Here is an 18,634-nt window from a genome sequence, read left to right as displayed (position 1 = left end):
CTTGCTAGCCTACACAAAAGGGTGTGCTACCCCCCCCCCCCCCCGGCTGCTTTGACTGGAGAGGCTGGTTCAGAGCTGGCTTCCCCTTCTTCTGAGGTGACATAACTTGAGATTAGTGCCCTAAATTCTTCGTCGTGGATCTGGACCCCTACCATCAGCCCCTACCCCCAACCTTACGCATCTAAAATATCTTGTCACTCTGGAAGCAGCACAAAGGTCCTTACAGGACTAAGAACAATTTTTAAGCTTCTTGTCCTAAGAGAACAAAAAAACTCTTACCTCAAAACTTATTTGTTAAATGGTTTTGTATGAAAAAGTGTGGTTACTTTTTTTTAAATAGGTTGATTACTATAGAAATAATATCTTTCAGGAGGTAAACATAATCTTATGACTGCTTTTATACTTACTTTTTAGTATGACAGTTAAAACAAAAATAAAATGAAATACTAAATTTGAATCCTATCTTATTTACATATGTACAATACATACAATGTTTTATCTTTCACTCAGAGTCACTGGAGTCCACCCTATGACTGTGGACTCTCTCTCACCACTATCTGCTCGAACTGGTCTGGTATAGTGTTCGAGCAGATGGTAGCACTTATGGTGAACTCCACAATTACATCCAGGGCAAAAGACATTGGTTTCCTTTTCCAAATTTTTACACTCACATACGGCACACATGCGACAGTTGTCTTACAACATTTTATGAGTTCATGAGCGAGCTAAGGACATCACCAGTTTGAACAACTATTTCTCTGTCTGACTCACACAATTGTGCGAGAACACTTACTAGGAAATCACATCACTGCTATATGCTCTATTATGTTTACCTCGATGTCAGAATGAACTTCGTCATTACTAGAAATAGGATGATCAAAAACAAGCTATCTAAGATAACATGATCGTTCTCTAAAGTTTTCCCTCATAATGAACAATTAAAACTATAACGTAAAAAACATAAGTAAGGGAGGTGTAAAGGTCCTTATAGGACTATGTGCAGAAGCAACCATCTCTTTCCCTTGAATATATATATATATATATATATATATATATATATATATATATATAAATAAATAAAAACCTAAGAAAGCTAAGGCACAGTAATAACAACACTAAAATGCTATAAAATACATTTTTCTACAGCTCATTGTTGAGAACAATGTTCGATGTTGTACAATAATCAAAGTAAGAATAATAAATCGGTACTTTAGTTAAAGAATATATCAAATAAAAATCATTTATATTACAATAAATGCCTAAAATTTAAATAACTGTACATGTCTACTTTGGTGACGAACATTCGTCATTACCAAATCAGACGGACCTTTGGCGACGATAATTCTTTTCATGCCAGCTGTAGGGTTTAAAAGACATTAAGAAATATGGATTATTTTATCCTTTTCACAGTGTTAGCCCCAAATCACAAAGGTTATTTAAGTATGATTTCCACAAGAGAAAAACTACACCCCTTGTAGAAAATAAAATACAGTATACTGCCATATCAGTCATGTATTTCTCCATGAACATTAGATTTTACTAGTTACACTCATTATTGTTATAACTAAAAAAATAAATGATAAAATGAAACAAGTAAAATCCTTTATTAATTATTTCATTTGATTTCCCTTTTCACATGATTGGCTCATATAATAGTTTGATGCAGGTAAACTACAAGTAACAGACAATATCTTTAAAATTAATTTATATAAAAATAAAATAAATATTATAACAGTTAAAATTAATTTATAGCAAAAGCTGATAAAACAATATAATATTAAATTAATCACAAAGACACTTACAAAAATTATTATGTTCTCAGTACACTACATATAATTGATCTAAACTATTGTTCAACTGTTGTAAATTATGTATATACATTACCAAAACTTTTGCACAGCTTAGTCTATCACAATACTTTTAATTTTGAGTCTGTCTTCAATTACTTATATCCAAACTCATAGATTTTTAAAATTGTTTCAAAATGCAACAGATCAACTGACTTTAAAACTTTCTTTCTTGTACATGTAGTTAACTTTTAAAAAACGGACACAATACACTGTAAACTTTAATTATCTACACTGTGTAAGGGGAATGTGTCCCTAACTCTATTTCTTTTTAAATTAACTAAACCTCACAATACACTACCATATGTAAATTTTTAAAATTTATTACATTATGTATATTTCATGTGATCACAAACTAATACACTGATAATAAAATATACAAGTACACATAAAATTGATTGATTAACCACTGAATGATGACAAACATGTGAGGTTAACTTAAAACCGTAAAGACGATAAAGTATCAGACTGCTCCAACCGGATGTGCAGTAAATAAGAGAGTTACCAACTTACGTAGATTAAAAGATACCTACAAAATCAATATATCAAACACCTAAGCCAAAGTTTTTCTTTGATCTCCTTTGTTTCTTTAGTTGGTATTTTAATCTTGCCCATATACCTTTACACATATTAATGGTTTTTTTATCGACTACAGATCTTTTTTTCATACTATTATACTGCTCTTGAATAATTCTTTTAGCAAGTTGGCACATTCCACGCTGTATAAGGCTCAAACTAAAATATAGTTTACACTGAGCGATGATTACATCATCCCCAAGTCTGAGAGCAAGCCGTAGTTGTTCAATGGATATCATTCCTGCAGCTTTGGCCTGAAAAGTGAATATGGCTCTAAATTAATTATATTTATACAGGATATCAGTAGTGTAAATGCAGGGAGGCAGAGGGGTCATAGAACCAATCTTTTAGAGCAAAAATAAATATCTGAAACCTAAATACTGCAATATGTGTGTGTATAAATATATGAACTATTTTTGTACGGCTCCACATTTCATAGTTTAAAACAGGTTATCAAGTTTTTTCCCAAAAATAGATCCTTTTCTTTTCCCCGATAAAGATTCAATTTACGCCACTGTAGACCAGTATTATAATACAATTTGCATGTAAAAATGCATTGGTCCTATAAATATGGTTGAAATATACAATGTATTCCACATGCTTATTTGTGTCAGATTGTCTTGATACGATTTAAAACTAAATTCTTGTATTTCATCTACTGAGTATAAGTTATTAAAAAAACTCAATTTTTGCATTTTAGCTATTGAATATAAGTTTATTTTAATTTATTCCATGTTCATATTAAAAGTTGAATGTACAGATGCAGGAGTATCATATGGATCTTCCCACAATAAAGTTTTTTTATCTATTTATAATGAAAACTTTATTTATGATCAACAAGTACAGAACAGACGTCATACAACAAGAATGAATACTCAATATATACTAAAGGAAAATGTTTACAACATTAAATGCATCAGCCTCGAACCTGGGAATCATTCAGTACATAGATGATATAACTCTCTCATTCTGTGATGAATTTTTTACTTTCTTGGAGATTCAAATCCAAGAAAATCAAATAAATCTGAACTCCTCCATATACAATTTCCTGATCACGAGACTTGAATGCCAACAATGAAATAAAAAGACCAATTACATCAATATCTCATTAAATGGGGGAAAATCTTATGTAAACTTGACAGTAATGGTGGAGGAGTTTGATCCTATAAAATTAATGGGAATTTACTTAAATTGGTTGTTAATTTGTTGATAAAGAGAAAGTCCACAGCATAAGGTTATGTGCAATGAACTTAGTACAGGTAAATACCATTTAAAATGATACTGTAACTAATGAAAAGCCATGTAAAATATTCTCATTGCAATAAAAGTACATGCTATAAAATGAGAGTCAAGCTACATAATGACAAAGAGTGTTGTTAAGTTACTTTTTAAATTTGCAGTAATAATTCTAAAAGTGCATCTTTCCATATATTTTAACTTGAGGTATACAATGTTTTTTTTTAAACATCAACACTTACACATCTCTCCTGATCTTCCCCTAATGCAGAAAAGGCTCCACCCAATGTAGAAAGCCACGACATCGCATACTGTAGTTGACGCAGTTCATGTACAGTTGTACACGCCATCTTAGCCCTGTGAATATCCTTTTCTGGTCACTTTTTACAAAATAAGAAATATTCCTTAACTAATTTAATAAAATAAACGCCCAAGTATTGATATTTTCTTTTCATTAAATAACTGTGCCAGTCAAAAATAATATAAAATAAATATATGCCCTCCATGAAATTTTCACAGACAGGTTTCATGTGTCTTCATCAGTGAATCAATCAGAATCCAAATATAAATAGAAATATTTTCTTGACATCACTTGAGTAAATCACAGTTACTCTACTTTATTCTCTGTAATTATTGTATCTATAATTTATCTTGTATCACTGCTCTGAGATGGATTTCAAAAGCATCAAAGAATAGCAATAATGATTGTAAAATGTTCCCAAGCATAAAAAATGTGCGTCAAAGATGACTTGTTGGGAAAAATCCCAATTTCTGCACTCTATCTTTAGCTAACCAGTTTGTGAGAAAAAACTGCCACTTCTGTAATTAATCCTATAAATGCCTATATATTTTTCCCTGTACTGGCAGGCCTATTTTGGTTGATCTGCAAGTGTCTTTTAAACTGCTTTTAAGCATGTTGTTTTTAGTTATTAGTGGACTTATTATACAGTGTGCTTGAAAAGTCCCAGAACGGTTAAATCATTTTCTGTTTGTTTAATGTTATTTTTGTTAGTTATGATATGTTTTATTTTTTATGCTAAGGTTATGTTATGTATTTTTATTTATATAATGTTAATACTTTATTTTACTGTTTTTGACTATTATAACATTTATTGCACATAAGGTTTATTATTGTAATTGAAACTTTGTCATACATGTAACAAGTAAACAACAATAAAAGATTATTGACTGATTGACTAACTATTTGGATGCCCTTTTGAATCCCATTTGCTGGAAATTTAGGTACAAGACAAGGATACCAAAATACTACTAAAAATTATCCCACTAAAGATCCACTTTTCTTGTAGCGAAACACTATTTGATTTCCACCTTTTATTCTAGTTTTCATCTTATCAATACAAACTGAACAATTCGGATTTAAAGGAGCAAGGTCATTTATCTTCAAGAACCATTTAAAACATTGCTCAGTGTTTATAAAAACATTTTAAGCCAATATCTACTTATTCATTGCTATTGTTCTTGTCGTTGTCACTAGCCTTCCCCTACTTAAACAAAAATAACAACAGCTGGTAATGATGTCACTAGTCTAAATAAAGAAAGAAGGCAATGATAATTTATGAATATCTATAGGTCAAATGTCGTATTTGATAGTATCAATATTTAAATCGATAATTATAATTTAATTGTGTTGGTGGCCGCTTATTATACTGTAGCCTCCTACTCACTTGTTAAGCTCTTTATATTTGAAAAATCAATAAGAAATACAAAGTGAGTCTTGCAAACTAGTATGTTTTTAAATAAGACTCATAAGATTTTAAGATACGACATACGTAGGCTTTGCTGCCGAGACCCAATTTAGATATAACTTTTACTAAAAAAATTAGTAAAAATCAATACTGAGAATGACACCACCTCAGTTAAAATCACCAGTGTATTGCTATATGTTAGAGACTTAAGAGTAAATATGTTAAAACAATGTTTGTTTATTTAATACACTCACTTATAAAATGTAATATTATTAATTAGGCTTATTCACACCCACCATTGTATATCCATTATGTGATTCTCCGGGTCAATCAGGTTGATTTGAAGTTCCGATTGATGTACCTTAAATCCCTTGCCCTGAAGCCTAAACAAAGTACTACAATTCTTTGCTAGATGATTTGCAACAAGCTCTAGGTACTTTTGAGATATATATAAATAATGTAGGAAGAGTGACACAGCATACCCATTTAAACTTAGAACATTGTTACATGCTGTCTGTGGTTTCAAATTAAATAGACAAGTTAAACAGAATTTTTCAGAATTGTTGAAACTTATAAAGTATGTTTTTTGCGAAATTTCTTCAACGACTTCCTTCCCGACAACATGGTTATTTCCAAACTCAAAATTAACGGAATGATCTTCCAAACACAGAGCACGTTTAGCTGGAGTTAATACCCACAGCTTATTGCTTGACATAGCCTCATGAGAGCTTGGAAAGTACTCAATGGGAGATGTTTCTGAAATTTCGCAATAAAAATCGTTAGCATTGTTACAAGCTAGCAAATAATATTCTGCTAAATGTCCTTTCAAGTGACTAACTTTGATACGAACTACGTTTATTCTTGCCATATAGGCCCCACTAAACTGAACAATTTCAAAATTTAAACTGTAAACAGATATAAACAACATAAAATGTGGTATGTAACAGCTGTGTGAGTATTTACACGTATACAAACATATTTAATTTTAAAATATACTGCAACTAATCAACAAACAATTAAAGTCAATAACATCATAACCTCAATCTTTTAAATACAATAGATTGAAGTGATCAGTGTTGCCAATCCACTTTTGGAAAATTCCCACCAGTACCTGAAAAAAGATACCACCTATGAGCCCAAATTACCACCTTGCTTTAAAAGTATATTTAGGCTACTAAAGTGTGTTATCGACATCGTATGACAGTCTATATTTGTAAATGCAGGGTGTCTACCAAACTGAACATATAAAATTCCCTGACTTTTCCAGGTTTTTCTAGGTTAGACACTCTTAAATGGCTTAAACGAGCAGGATTTTTATTGCATTGAATATGGTTGATTTTAGAGCATAATATCATAACTTATATATTGTAAAAAAATTAACTTTTTACCTTTTTTACAGAGACAAATTTTGCATGAAAAAGTTAGTTTCAGAAAAACAAAATTTAACTTTCAATGAGCTTGGATCCATGCCAAAGTTTTAAATAGAAACTTGTAAACTGATAAAGCAGACATTAATCATGCAATCCTGCTGTGATTCAAAGAAGGAGTAAAGGAATATAATATGTAAATGACTTCTAAAATCTCCACTGTCAACCAGCTAAGCACAGGCTTTAGGTTTGAACATACTAAAGGCCTACAAAGTATTATTTTAGGAAAGGCCCCTACCAAAACCAAACATGCAAGGTTTAAGCAAAAATACTTACAACACTCTTTCATGAATATCCTAACCTCCAAAATAGGTTGTTTTACTGATGTACAGTTTAATAAAATTTGTATGATAAATCACATGAACTGTTATGTGTTGTTCTAAAAAAATCCACTTTTTTCCTTTAACTCAACTTGTAGCTTTATGGAAAAAATTACACTAGATCACTGTTTTTAAATGTGTTAACCACAATTTTTTAATGTCAGGCAAAGTGCTAGGCACACATAGTCTTGAAATTAAAACCTTAGAAGGCTAGCATTACCATGATGTGTTTAGCCTACTCTATAACTCAGGTTCAAATATTTATTTATATATAAATATATATATATATAATATACACACAAAATTTATTTCACAATATATCACTTGATGACCAAAATATGAATCACAATATATTTGGCTATATTAACACAGTTTTAGTTTTTTTAAAAGCCAAATAATAATAATAAGGCCTAATTTCTTATTGCCATATATTTCTTGTGAGCATTTCCTTGGTAGGTTCAAATTTAAACACATCCACCGCTATTTCGGATTCCTTTCCCTTGTACCCATCAATGAAACGACTGTTTCTGTTTTCAATTTGTTTCTGTCATTGGTTTTGCAATGCTTCAGTTCACTGAATATTCGTTCGACAGATGAATTTGAAAATGGCAGTATAAAAAGTAAGTTAAACACTTTTTGTATTTCTGTAAAACATAGCATCTCCAGCGACTGTCTTTTAGACTGAATACAGCCTTCCAATATTGCATAGCAGACTCATTTGCATCAAGTTTATGCTCTTTGAAGTCTAGCAAAGCATGACTTTTCCACTGATTGTGTCGAGTTTTTGGACATCAACAACTTTTTTTCTTCAGAACGGGAAATCTGTTAATGACATGAGCCAAAGACCTTACTTTGAAGGTTTGGGCACTTTTTGGCTCCAAGACACTGAGGACATCAAAAACTTCATCATCAGAAAAATCAAATCTAGATTTTTTTTTTGATTTGTGTGACCAATTCCACATAGAAGCTTAAAATACTTTTTAAGAAAACTTCAATATCTTTCTTTTCTGCATTTTTCTTTAATATCGTCATTAAATGTTTCTGTTGCCTGAAATGCCTAAATATATTTGTTCTAATTGCAGGAAATGACGGGGGTTTGAATGCTCAATGGACATGATGGGTGTATTTTTAATGTAGTTTAAGTCCATGTAGTTTGTACACAGATCTTGAAGCATTCTTGTGAAACCTCTGGTCGCAATCTATGGAGAAGTGGTGTTTCGGATTGGAACATTACATTAAAATCTGTTAGCATACCAAGAACATAAGACATAAACTCCAAGTATAAGTAGATAAATTGGTTGTTCATAGCAGTCTAACATGCTATCCACTGTGTTTGGACGGGTCTTCGACAGAAGCGGTCAGCAGGTAGGAGGCCTTCAACGGTTGAAATTGTTCATTCAATCACTCTGTCAACGCAAGATTTTAATGACAGCCATCTTGTTACTGCTGGGTGATAGTATTTTGTGGATTTTCCTCTTGAAAAAACTCTTGGAACTGTACAAAGGCAGACTGTCTCCCAAAACTTCTGCTGAAGTGAGCCCCAAGATTTCGGAGCAAATCCTCCACTGTCTTTGGTAACTTCATACATGCTTTACTTGCCGCCAGGTGGATCATGTGGCAAGAACACTTGACACATGCAATGTGAGGGGATTTCTATTTTCAAAAGTGAAAAAACCGAATGATGCTGCCCCACCATCACATTACATGTGTCAGAACTAAATCCCCACTAAGTTTTCAATGGGTATATTTTTTGATTTCAGCGAGTTCATCATACCAGTGAATAATTCATCAGCAGTGCTAGATTTGACTTCAAACATGTCAAATAAATTAGTTTTTGGCGTTCCAGTTACATCATCAATATAGATAACTGTGAGGGCACATTGATTAACCGATGCCTGATCCGTTGTCTCATCCATGATCAAGGAGAAAAACGATCCTGGTGCCCTTAGTTTTTGGTAAATCAATTCCATGAATGCGGGACCTAAGGCTTTTTTAATCACAGTTGTTGTTTTAGTGCGTTTCATACACAGTTTAGCAGCAATTTCTGAGTCCGGAAAGACCGATTTGCACACCGGAATCAATGTATCCATCAGCGAAAAGGGCAGGTTGTTGGTTGCAATTAGGCCGGCTAATTTTAATTCTGCTCGTTTGACACTTTTATCTGTTGTAGTTCTTTGAACAATTTTTTTTAAGTCTTTGTTAGTGGCTATCTCCTTGATTAATTTTAGGTGCTTGAGGGGACTTTCCATGACGCACAATCTCTGTTTTATGCGCCCCCATGACTGCATCACAGACACTACAATATGCCAATGTCTTGTCCGGTTCTTTCTTTGACTTTTTTTTGTAGCCAGTTTTTGAACTGGGGGTCATTCAACCAGTTTGAATTGAATTTTCTTTCTTTTTTTACTAGGCCTAATGGTGGCAGTATGGTAAACCTAGACACAATTTTAGTGCCTAGCAGCAGTTTTTTGGTTGGGTGGTATTTGAAGTTGAGTGTACGGCTAGGTCTGTATCAAGCTCAGTTTCCTTGCTACTAGCAGCAATATTAACCTGGTCCTCCTCACTAGAGCTTTGACCTAATGGTTCTGGATCATCTGGATCTATTCCTAAGTCTTCGTACTCCATTGGGATTGCAAGAGACATTGAACTAGGCCAAATAGATTTTTTGCTCGATTCACCATGTGAGCTTTCTACAAACGACTTGCTCTGTCTACTTTCATCATCATCTTTGTCTTTTTTTCTCATCTTCATCTTTCTTAGGCTTAGGCCTACCTTTTAATAATAAACTTATCCATCTTAGTAACTTAAGTTAGTCCAATTAGAGATTCATGTCAATAAAGCTAGTTCAAAGTTAGATGGATTGTAAATGGAAAATGTAAATTAGTTAGGCCAACACTAACTATAGTTAGGTGATGTTTAGTTAAGCTTAGGGAAAACAATTATGAAGCAGAGCAGATAGGCTAGTAGTAGGTATTACAAAGCATAAATAGGACTAGGTCGTTACCTAGCTATAGGCCCCTAATCATAATTTACAAAACAAATGATTTGTATGAACTTAAAGCAGCAAAGCTAGCTCTCAAAAGTGTCATCTACACTCTAAAAATAATAGTCCAAGAAGAAAAATAGCATTGCAAAAAAGAGATCTACGTTCTTAAGTTATATGCACTATAAAATAATGGTCCAAGGGGAAAAGATTGGCCAAGCACTACTAACAGTTATGACATGAACACAATAAAAATAATGGGCTAGTCCGAGAAGAAAAAATATTGCTACATTTTTGTAGCCTATACCTTGGCCACAGTCTACACAATTTCACTACATACTTTACTATTCTAGGTCCACGGATTAAAATGCACGATAAAGAAAACTTGAAATCTTACGTATCTTGGAAAAAAAAACGTACTTAACTAAAGCCAACCTCACACGGCTATGAAATCTTATCATCCATTAAACTGATCAACTTATCTCAACTGAATAACTTCACTAGAAGAAATAAGAAAATAGAAACCAAAATTCAGAGAAGAAGAACACTAACACTATTACTAACAGCATAGACTAAATATCCCTGGTGTTGTTGTTATCATAGACTAACTATGCCAACCGTCAATTTCTATCTTAGCATAGAGTATTAAAAACACAACAACAATCTGAATTACATATTGTAATATTATATCGATTGAATGTGTTGAATGGGAAATCAATCAGGTTACCTGAAAGCGGAATTCTCAGTGTTCGTTGTTTTCCCTAATTAATTTAAAGTTACCACCAATTTACCACCGGGGCAAAATTACCACCTGAAAATACCACCGAGACCTTAAATTACCACAAAATGTGGTAATTACCACCCGATTGGCAACGCTGGAAGTGATATTCACAAACCACGAAAAAGAAGAAACCCGATGTACAACCAGTATTACCAATGTGCTGAACACAGTCCCACCTTACAAGCAAAAACTGTCCCTATTTTATTGAAGGAGGTGTTGGTACACAAATTATTGCTGTATATAAAATACACAATTGATATAATCATTTGAAATTTATTTCACGAGGCCTTTCAACATTAAAGAAGCCATCGTTAGGCGTGAATTCTAACAATTTGAAACAGTATAAATATTTTGATAATTTAAAAACAATAGCTGAATAACGCTTAATGGAATATTTTCAGTAATAAAAGTATAATAAATAGATACTTTGGTATAAGCTGTTATTAGGCTTTATAAGTACGTAGGTAAATTCATACGCACGTACTATAAATAGAAATAGTTAACATTTATGAGTGCTGACGAGGTATGAGCTTGAATTTAGGTATGACCTCGAGGATTTTTTTTCGTCAGAAGTGCGGGTTGCGTCGAAAATGCAACCGAAGCTTGCACTGATGGCCAGAGGCATTTCCGATCAGTACTTTCTTGACTTCAGATCACGTCCTAAATCGTCAAACTTTTCCGACGTCAGATCATCGTCAGGATGATACTCAGTGCTGGGAAGTGTCTAACCATAACCTTTTATTCACACTACTTATTCTTCATCACACATTCTCCACTAGTCTTCAACTATACTGCTGTTGGTGAAGTCATTACCATAATATCTCAAGTAAAGGACCTTTGACGTTATACTAAAACCTTCCTTGAATTCTGAGTCTCACATTTTGACTTCTGCGGTAGAGCAACATAATGCTAGAATTTGTTCTTCATTATTCGAAACACATAACAAACGTTGCTAATCTGAAGAATAAATACTGTGCTTTGGTACATCAAATCCTAGAATATGGCTCCCATTTAGCTAGGGACCCACGTCATAAGTACCTTAGGAACATAGGTGAATTCAATACCGTTTTGTACGGATGGTAGGTCTAAAAGTCTGTTAACTCTATCACACAAGTGTTAGTTGAAGACTTATTTCTTGAGACTTACCTTTAACCTCTTTGAACACGTACTTGTGACTTCTTGTTTATCTACACAAATTACTGAAAGGTAAGCTCTAGTTTTCTAGGTTTTTAAATTTATTACAGTAATTTCTCAAAAATCCTCCCCTCCCAAATCTTTATGGTACAACTTGTGCCATGAAACCTTCGCGTTAGGCACCCCTGAGTTTAGAACTGTACGTGTCAAAAGTTTGCCCCGTGGTGGAAAATAAAAGTGGTTGACTTAAGGGAAGCATTCTTCCCAAAGAGGAAGGTAAAATCGAAGAGAATTCACCACTGGGGTTGTTAGTGATGACTGAGTGGATAAAAAGTAGAGAACGTTTACTTACAATAAAAAGGAGGAAAAGCAGAAGAGGAATTCACTCTTAATTAAAAAGGTAATTTCCCTTGGCTGATTTGTGATTAAAATTACACTCATTCATCTCATGACAGAAAATATAATATACGTATAGGGCATGAATATATTTAAAAAAATAAATATTCATACAGTGTTGTTAGGTCTATCCACCGAGTACAGAATAGTGCTATATAAATAAAACCCACTGACAACAAATCGTTATTCCCCCTTTACCTCCTTTCAACCATTTATGTTTCATAATACACAAAAATATAAAAAATACGCATGTAACCAGCCTTAACAAGGCATTTACCATGTATAGATTTGAAACATAATTAATGTCCAATCAAGAAATAAGGATAATTAAGTGAAATCCGGATTATATTTATGGCAGCGGGCAGCGGTGGCAGACTCACAGTGGTAGTGTTCCACAGTGCCAAGACGCGAAAACCAATTTAGTTCCTTATTTATTTCTCATATTTTTTTCAAACAAAAGTATGTTATGTGTGAACTCTTTTAATATAATTTTGCCGCAGACGAAACTATCCTGGTCAAATATTAAATATTTTCCTCGTTTACTAACTGTTTATATCACAAGGAATAGTTAAATTTATTTGTTATTGGTTGTTGATGATTATAAATTTAAAGTATTTTTAGTATTTAACATTACTATCAGTGTAGAGCCAAGGCCACACTAGAATCTCAGGCCGCGCTTGTCTCGTAACACTAGCATTTGCCCGTCTGGACTCATGTTGACACTTAACTTTATTTAAGCGTAACTGATGAAGGTAGTTATCCTATCTCAGGGATTTCCTTTTAGCACAAATACTTCATTATACTATATAAATATTTAATACATGTGGAAATATTAGATACCGTAAATGAAATAATCAAGACGAAGTTTATTCCGATTATAAAAGTTATAATTTATTGAATTTAACTTGTCAGTCTTTCTTTTTTATGTTTGCACGCTCATTTTCTACAATTCTTTACCTCTTTTCCTTGGTATAGTTGCCTAAAAGAATATATGTAAGATATTTATGTTCTTTCTTACATACACCAAAGAACTAACAGAATAAGTTTTACATGGAAAGCGTATTAGTCGCTAAAGTAATCTAACATTAAACTGATCAGAATGATTTTTTTAGTTTACAACATTTTTCACACCTGTCGCTTACAAGTTTAACACAATCAGTTACAATATTTACAACTCAACTTGATTGGTACCGTACTTAAAGTCAATAACATTTAAATAAGAACTGTGTACATTGTTGCTACAGTCAAGTCCTGTTTTTCCACAAATTATTTTTACAATGTTTACAAGTACCGATGTTAGCATCTTAAAACGTATGTACACACCTATGTACGCTAGGGCTACTAAGCCATCCTCTGAGATAACAACATCATTTAATGCTACAAATTATATCTTTAAAATCAATATCAATAAAATCAAAACAAAGAATTTTTGTTCAACATGGTCTTGGTCAGTAAAATAATACATTTTTGATTCTAAATACCTTACTAGAAGCTGATACAACCTTAATTAGACCTACGACTTTCATTGGTTCTGCTTCAAGAACTTATACGTCATAAATATTGTAGCATCCACCACACATTTGCCTGTATTGCACGAACCTTACTTCTAAGTTGTCTGTTTGAAATTTACATATTACTACATATTTAAACTTACAATTATTTAATAAGTAGTTAACTATAACTATTATAGTCTTTACAATGTGAACCAATACAGTTTAAGAGTCCAGAGTGAGTTTCCAATTCCGTTTACTCTATTACCCGTTTCCTCCCCTTGAACTGGCAAGCTATGCCATGCTTCTAACCACTCAACAAATTTAATTAAATATAACAAGCTTTCATCTGTCACGTTTGAACTGCATTACAAACTTATCATTAAACCTCACACTTTAGTAGCATGGTGCTTTAAAGCAGCTATGTTTTTTAACATAAAATATGTTTACACGTAAATCTAAGTTTTTTTTCCAATGTTAGTTGGAAATAAGACTTTTTTTGTTTTAAAAGCATTACCTTCTTCTAATTTTTGAATAATGTTTACATGTGAAACATTTGCAAAAACAGAGTTTTTATTATCGTAAAAATCAGGGAAGATAAATGATTGATTACTGCCTATTGGTTCAGCTAGTTGTTCCTATACATTTAAAAAGGTGAACAGTGACAAACTGAGTTTTTCACTTTTGAGTTTTCCACTACACAGTTTTATTTATTTTTTTGTCTTTAGAATATAATGGAAATCAAGTAATTATTTTGGAAATACAAGATTGTCGTGAATGAAAATGATACTGACCAAGTTATAGAAACTAATATAAATGACAATAATAAAAAGTATAAATATTTAGTATGCATAATATTTAGAAATTAGTGATCATTGTAATATATGAAATTAAAGAAAAAATAGAAAAATATGTATAAAACTAATAGAAAACATAACACTTTTTTTGTTCAAGAATTAAGTCTCATATTATTTTAAAATATAAAAATGACAATTTAATAATTAGGAAACGTACTTTTTCAAGATATATATTCACAGTCCGTTATAAGAAGTAGTCACTTTTGTAGATTAGTCCCGCGACTGCCTTTCCATTTTTTTATTTACTTGTAACCCATAAAAACAAAGTATTCCTGCTTCACTGAATATGTTCACTTGTCCAGTTGAAAGCAACCCACTTACTTATAAACTATAAAGATTCAAACCAATTTGTCAGACAAAGGCTAATTAAAAGCAATTCATTTTGTGTTCCTCTTTTAACAAGTATGAAACATTCGTTTTCGATACTTTAGGAATTGGTAGTATGAAACATGTTTCCAGAACAACATAAGATTGTCACTTTTGACACTTTGGGATTTGATTAAAATATCGACATGACCATCGATAGCCAAAGTCAGACATACCGAAACAGAACCGAACTCGAAACAGTGATGTGAACGTGAACCATTACAGGATTGTATCGTGCTGCTATAGCCTACTTTCAATTTTGTTGTGATGAGTGTGAGCTAAGTAGCGAGTTCTAAACTCATAATAATATTGTATATTACAGTCGGTTATTCTTATTAAGGTTAGCCATATAATTATTTGGGTATTATCTACAGTTTCTGCCGTTTTATTTGTGTAAGTGCAATAAAAAGAAACAGCTTTAAAGCTTTCTGTCCTAAACAAGGCTCTCAGGTATGGTTATCCATTGCTTATAGGCTTATTATAATGCAGACTTAAAGATATAGTATGTTGTAATGAATGAATTGCTAGGAATAAAGTGATTATATTTAATGTATAATTTTATTGCAGCTGTGTTACTGAAAATAGTAATTACAATATCCTAATCAGATATTGTTCCTTTTCAGAGAATTTTTTGTTTTAAATGTCAGTTAATGAGATAACATTTTGAGTTGAGTGGTAACTTGAATTTCTTAAAAAATACTTTTGGGATATGTACCCATATGAAAACAATTCAAGACTTTTGACCATTTCGTAAAATACATGGGTATTTATTTACAATAGCGTGACCATGAAAAATGGACTTATTTTCATGGGTTGGGCATTTATAGCCAAGTATTATTATCACAGGTGCATATAAACTGGGGAGAAAGTATATTATTGTATTATATTGATGCCTTTCAGGCATTATTGCGTTAAGAATGGAAAATAACCGACAAAATTTTGTCGAACAACACTTGGAGGGTTAAGGATCAGGGGCATCACGTGATCTGGGATTCGACTTTTGCAAGCTCGAGTTAATTTTTTTTCTAAAAGAGCAAGCAGTGCGCAGCGGGCAGGCATCGTTGACAGGATTAACGTACTAGTCAGCATCATTTCAGTAAAATTGCCAGAGGTACTGTCAAAAACAGAGTTTTCAGAGGATTAAAAAAAATCGTAACTCCTTTGATTTTCGTTGCCGACGAATTTTTTCTTCACTATTGTTTTCAGGAAAAATTGTAGTTTTCAGGAAAAAAAAATGAACATACCTTTCCATGGTCACGTTATTGTAAATTGATACCAATACATGCAATAATTAATTATATTCTATTAAATAGTCGCATTTACATTTTTGTATATTGAAGTTTGTGGCTTAGACAACATTATTCATTTCTGAGAAGTAGGAAATTATTGGGCTTGAACACCACTGATCTAAAACCACCTTTACAGTATTTCTAACAACGTAAATTCTCATTATCATCACAAATTGGAGTGCAGATACTATTAAACAGTACAAAAAAATTAATACTAACAATTTAATATACGCTTAAAATCAACGAACTATGAGAGAATGGATAGCAATATAAAATTACTTTTACAATGCAGTATTTTAACAATGCAGGTTTGTATTATTACTAGGAATTTCAGAAGGAACTAATTAAGTACCAAGAAGTAATGTATCAAAATTGTAGAGACTGATCACGAATGCCTATAGCCATCAGTGGTGATGCCATTGTACTGCTGGTGACGAACGAAAAACCTCCCTTGAGATAATACCAATCAGGTGGTAGCATATACAGATTCCAGAGGGTCTGATCACGAATAATTAACCCTCTGGGTACTAATGATATTCGTGATAACCTATGGAGAAATCTCAAGAAAAACTAATGTCCTGTTATACCGACGTGCATGTAACTGTTGAAAAATACTAAATTAATGTCCGGGTTTCTTAACATTCCAAATTTTATTTTTGTATTATTTTCTTATCAGTTACATTAATCGTATTCATTGAATGTTTATCTACTGTAAATTTATACTATATCTATCAAATATGTGTTCCAACTGACATTTTGTAATTGCAAATAATTATAAATTATCAACTTTAAAATGTGTAAACATACACAATTTTTTCAAAGTGTTATACTAATTGTATGTTTTGTATAACTAATAACATTTGTAGTTACATGTATAGTTTTTTTTAGTGAAATAAAAAATTTTGCATCTGGAGTTTTTGTAAAAAAGGTTCTTTTTATTCACAGAAAAAAATTTGTTGTTCGTACAATTTTTATGATTACTTTACATTTCTTTAACAAAAAGACGCTATGTTTACTGTTAAAAAATTTATTTATGTACAATTTTAAGAAATTATTGATTTTTGCCAAAAAAATTAGGGAGTTACCGTACAGGCAAAATGTAGAATAGTGCAGAACAGTCTAAAAAGGGTATGTTATTTTTCGGAAATCCCTGAGTAGAAGAAACAAAAAAAAACAAAACAGAGCTTCACTCAAGCTTATAATTGACACAATTATATTCTGTGGAGAAAATGAAATACCTGTTGGGGGCCACTGACGGCCGAAAACCCTTTAGAAAAGGCGGGCAATTTTCGAGCATTGCTCGGGAACAGATCAGTCACTGATGAAAGTTCTAAAAACCACATCTTTAATAGTGCACGAAATGCAACCTATATTAGTCCTTAGGTCCAGAATGAAATTATTGACATTTGTGGAAAACTTATATTGAAAAAAATTGTTCAAGCTGTAAACAGCGCAGATTGTTTTTCCATTTTAGGAGATGAAACGCTTGATGTGTCTGGAAAAGAGCAGTTTTCACTTTGCATTCAATACATATACTGAGGAAAATAAAAAAAAAATACCTCAGTCAGAGAAATCTAAAGTAGTTGGAACTTCTAATCAGTAGAGTTTTTCTGGCGTATTTTCTGACCGGAAGTGATAAAAAAAAATTTTTCTTCGATAATTATATAGGTATTAGTCGATGTTCAATTGATACCTATAATCAACGTGCTAACATAATTCTAAGTACCACTTTTATCTCAACAACTCAAGCAGTGAAATCCAAAACTTTAATCAGTGGAGCTTCTCCTCGGAATTTTCCGACCTGAAGTGGTTTTTTTGATCTTTTTTCTCGATAATTATATAGGTAGGTACTCGTCTACAGTTTAGTGATACCAAAAATTGTGATTATAACTCATTCCTAAATACCTCAATCATTGAAGTCCAAAGTAGCTGAACTTCTGCCAACCAGCTAATTACTACTTTATATAATTCACTGTTATGGTGTTTAGCTGGTGAAGTCCATGAATATGCATAAATTCTCAGTAAAATCTCCATTCTTTTTAAAACTATGGTTGGTTCAGGTAACCTTGGAAATTACAGTTCCAATGCCATTTTTTGAGGTGCACATTATTTAAAACTCCACTAGTTGCACCTTTGTTGTATTGTGTATTTTATTTTTTATATTTTGAGTGGTCACACAGTACCCACACAAATTGAATTAATGATAAAAATGCTATAATAAATAAG

General features: G+C 32.3%; 2 protein-coding genes across 2 annotated transcripts in view; one reads left to right on the top strand and one right to left on the bottom strand.

Moving 5' to 3' along the window:
* Positions 1–1,497: 1,497 nt before the first annotated feature.
* On the bottom strand, positions 1,498–6,430 carry LOC124369126. The gene is made up of 3 exons (XM_046826889.1): positions 5,662–6,430; positions 3,902–4,016; positions 1,498–2,677 (listed from the first exon to the last, which is right to left on the bottom strand). Exons 1-3 carry the CDS (start codon positions 6,291–6,293, stop codon positions 2,393–2,395), a joined length of 1,032 nt encoding a protein of 343 aa, XP_046682845.1. The 5' UTR covers positions 6,294–6,430; the 3' UTR covers positions 1,498–2,392.
* Positions 6,431–15,338: 8,908 nt separating this feature from the next.
* Positions 15,339–18,634, top strand: part of LOC124369124 (PTB domain-containing engulfment adapter protein 1) — a 68,975-nt gene continuing 65,679 nt past the window's right edge. The window contains exon 1 of the mRNA XM_046826887.1: positions 15,339–15,569. The gene's annotated coding sequence lies outside the window, so the exon portion shown is untranslated. The remainder of the gene's footprint in view (positions 15,570–18,634) is intronic.

The sequence above is a fragment of the Homalodisca vitripennis genome, chromosome X, assembly GCF_021130785.1.
Source record: "Homalodisca vitripennis isolate AUS2020 chromosome X, UT_GWSS_2.1, whole genome shotgun sequence".
Classification (NCBI taxonomy): Eukaryota; Metazoa; Arthropoda; class Insecta; order Hemiptera; family Cicadellidae; genus Homalodisca; species Homalodisca vitripennis.
Note: the sequence above shows the minus strand (reverse complement) of the source record. Positions and strands in the feature narration are given on the sequence as shown.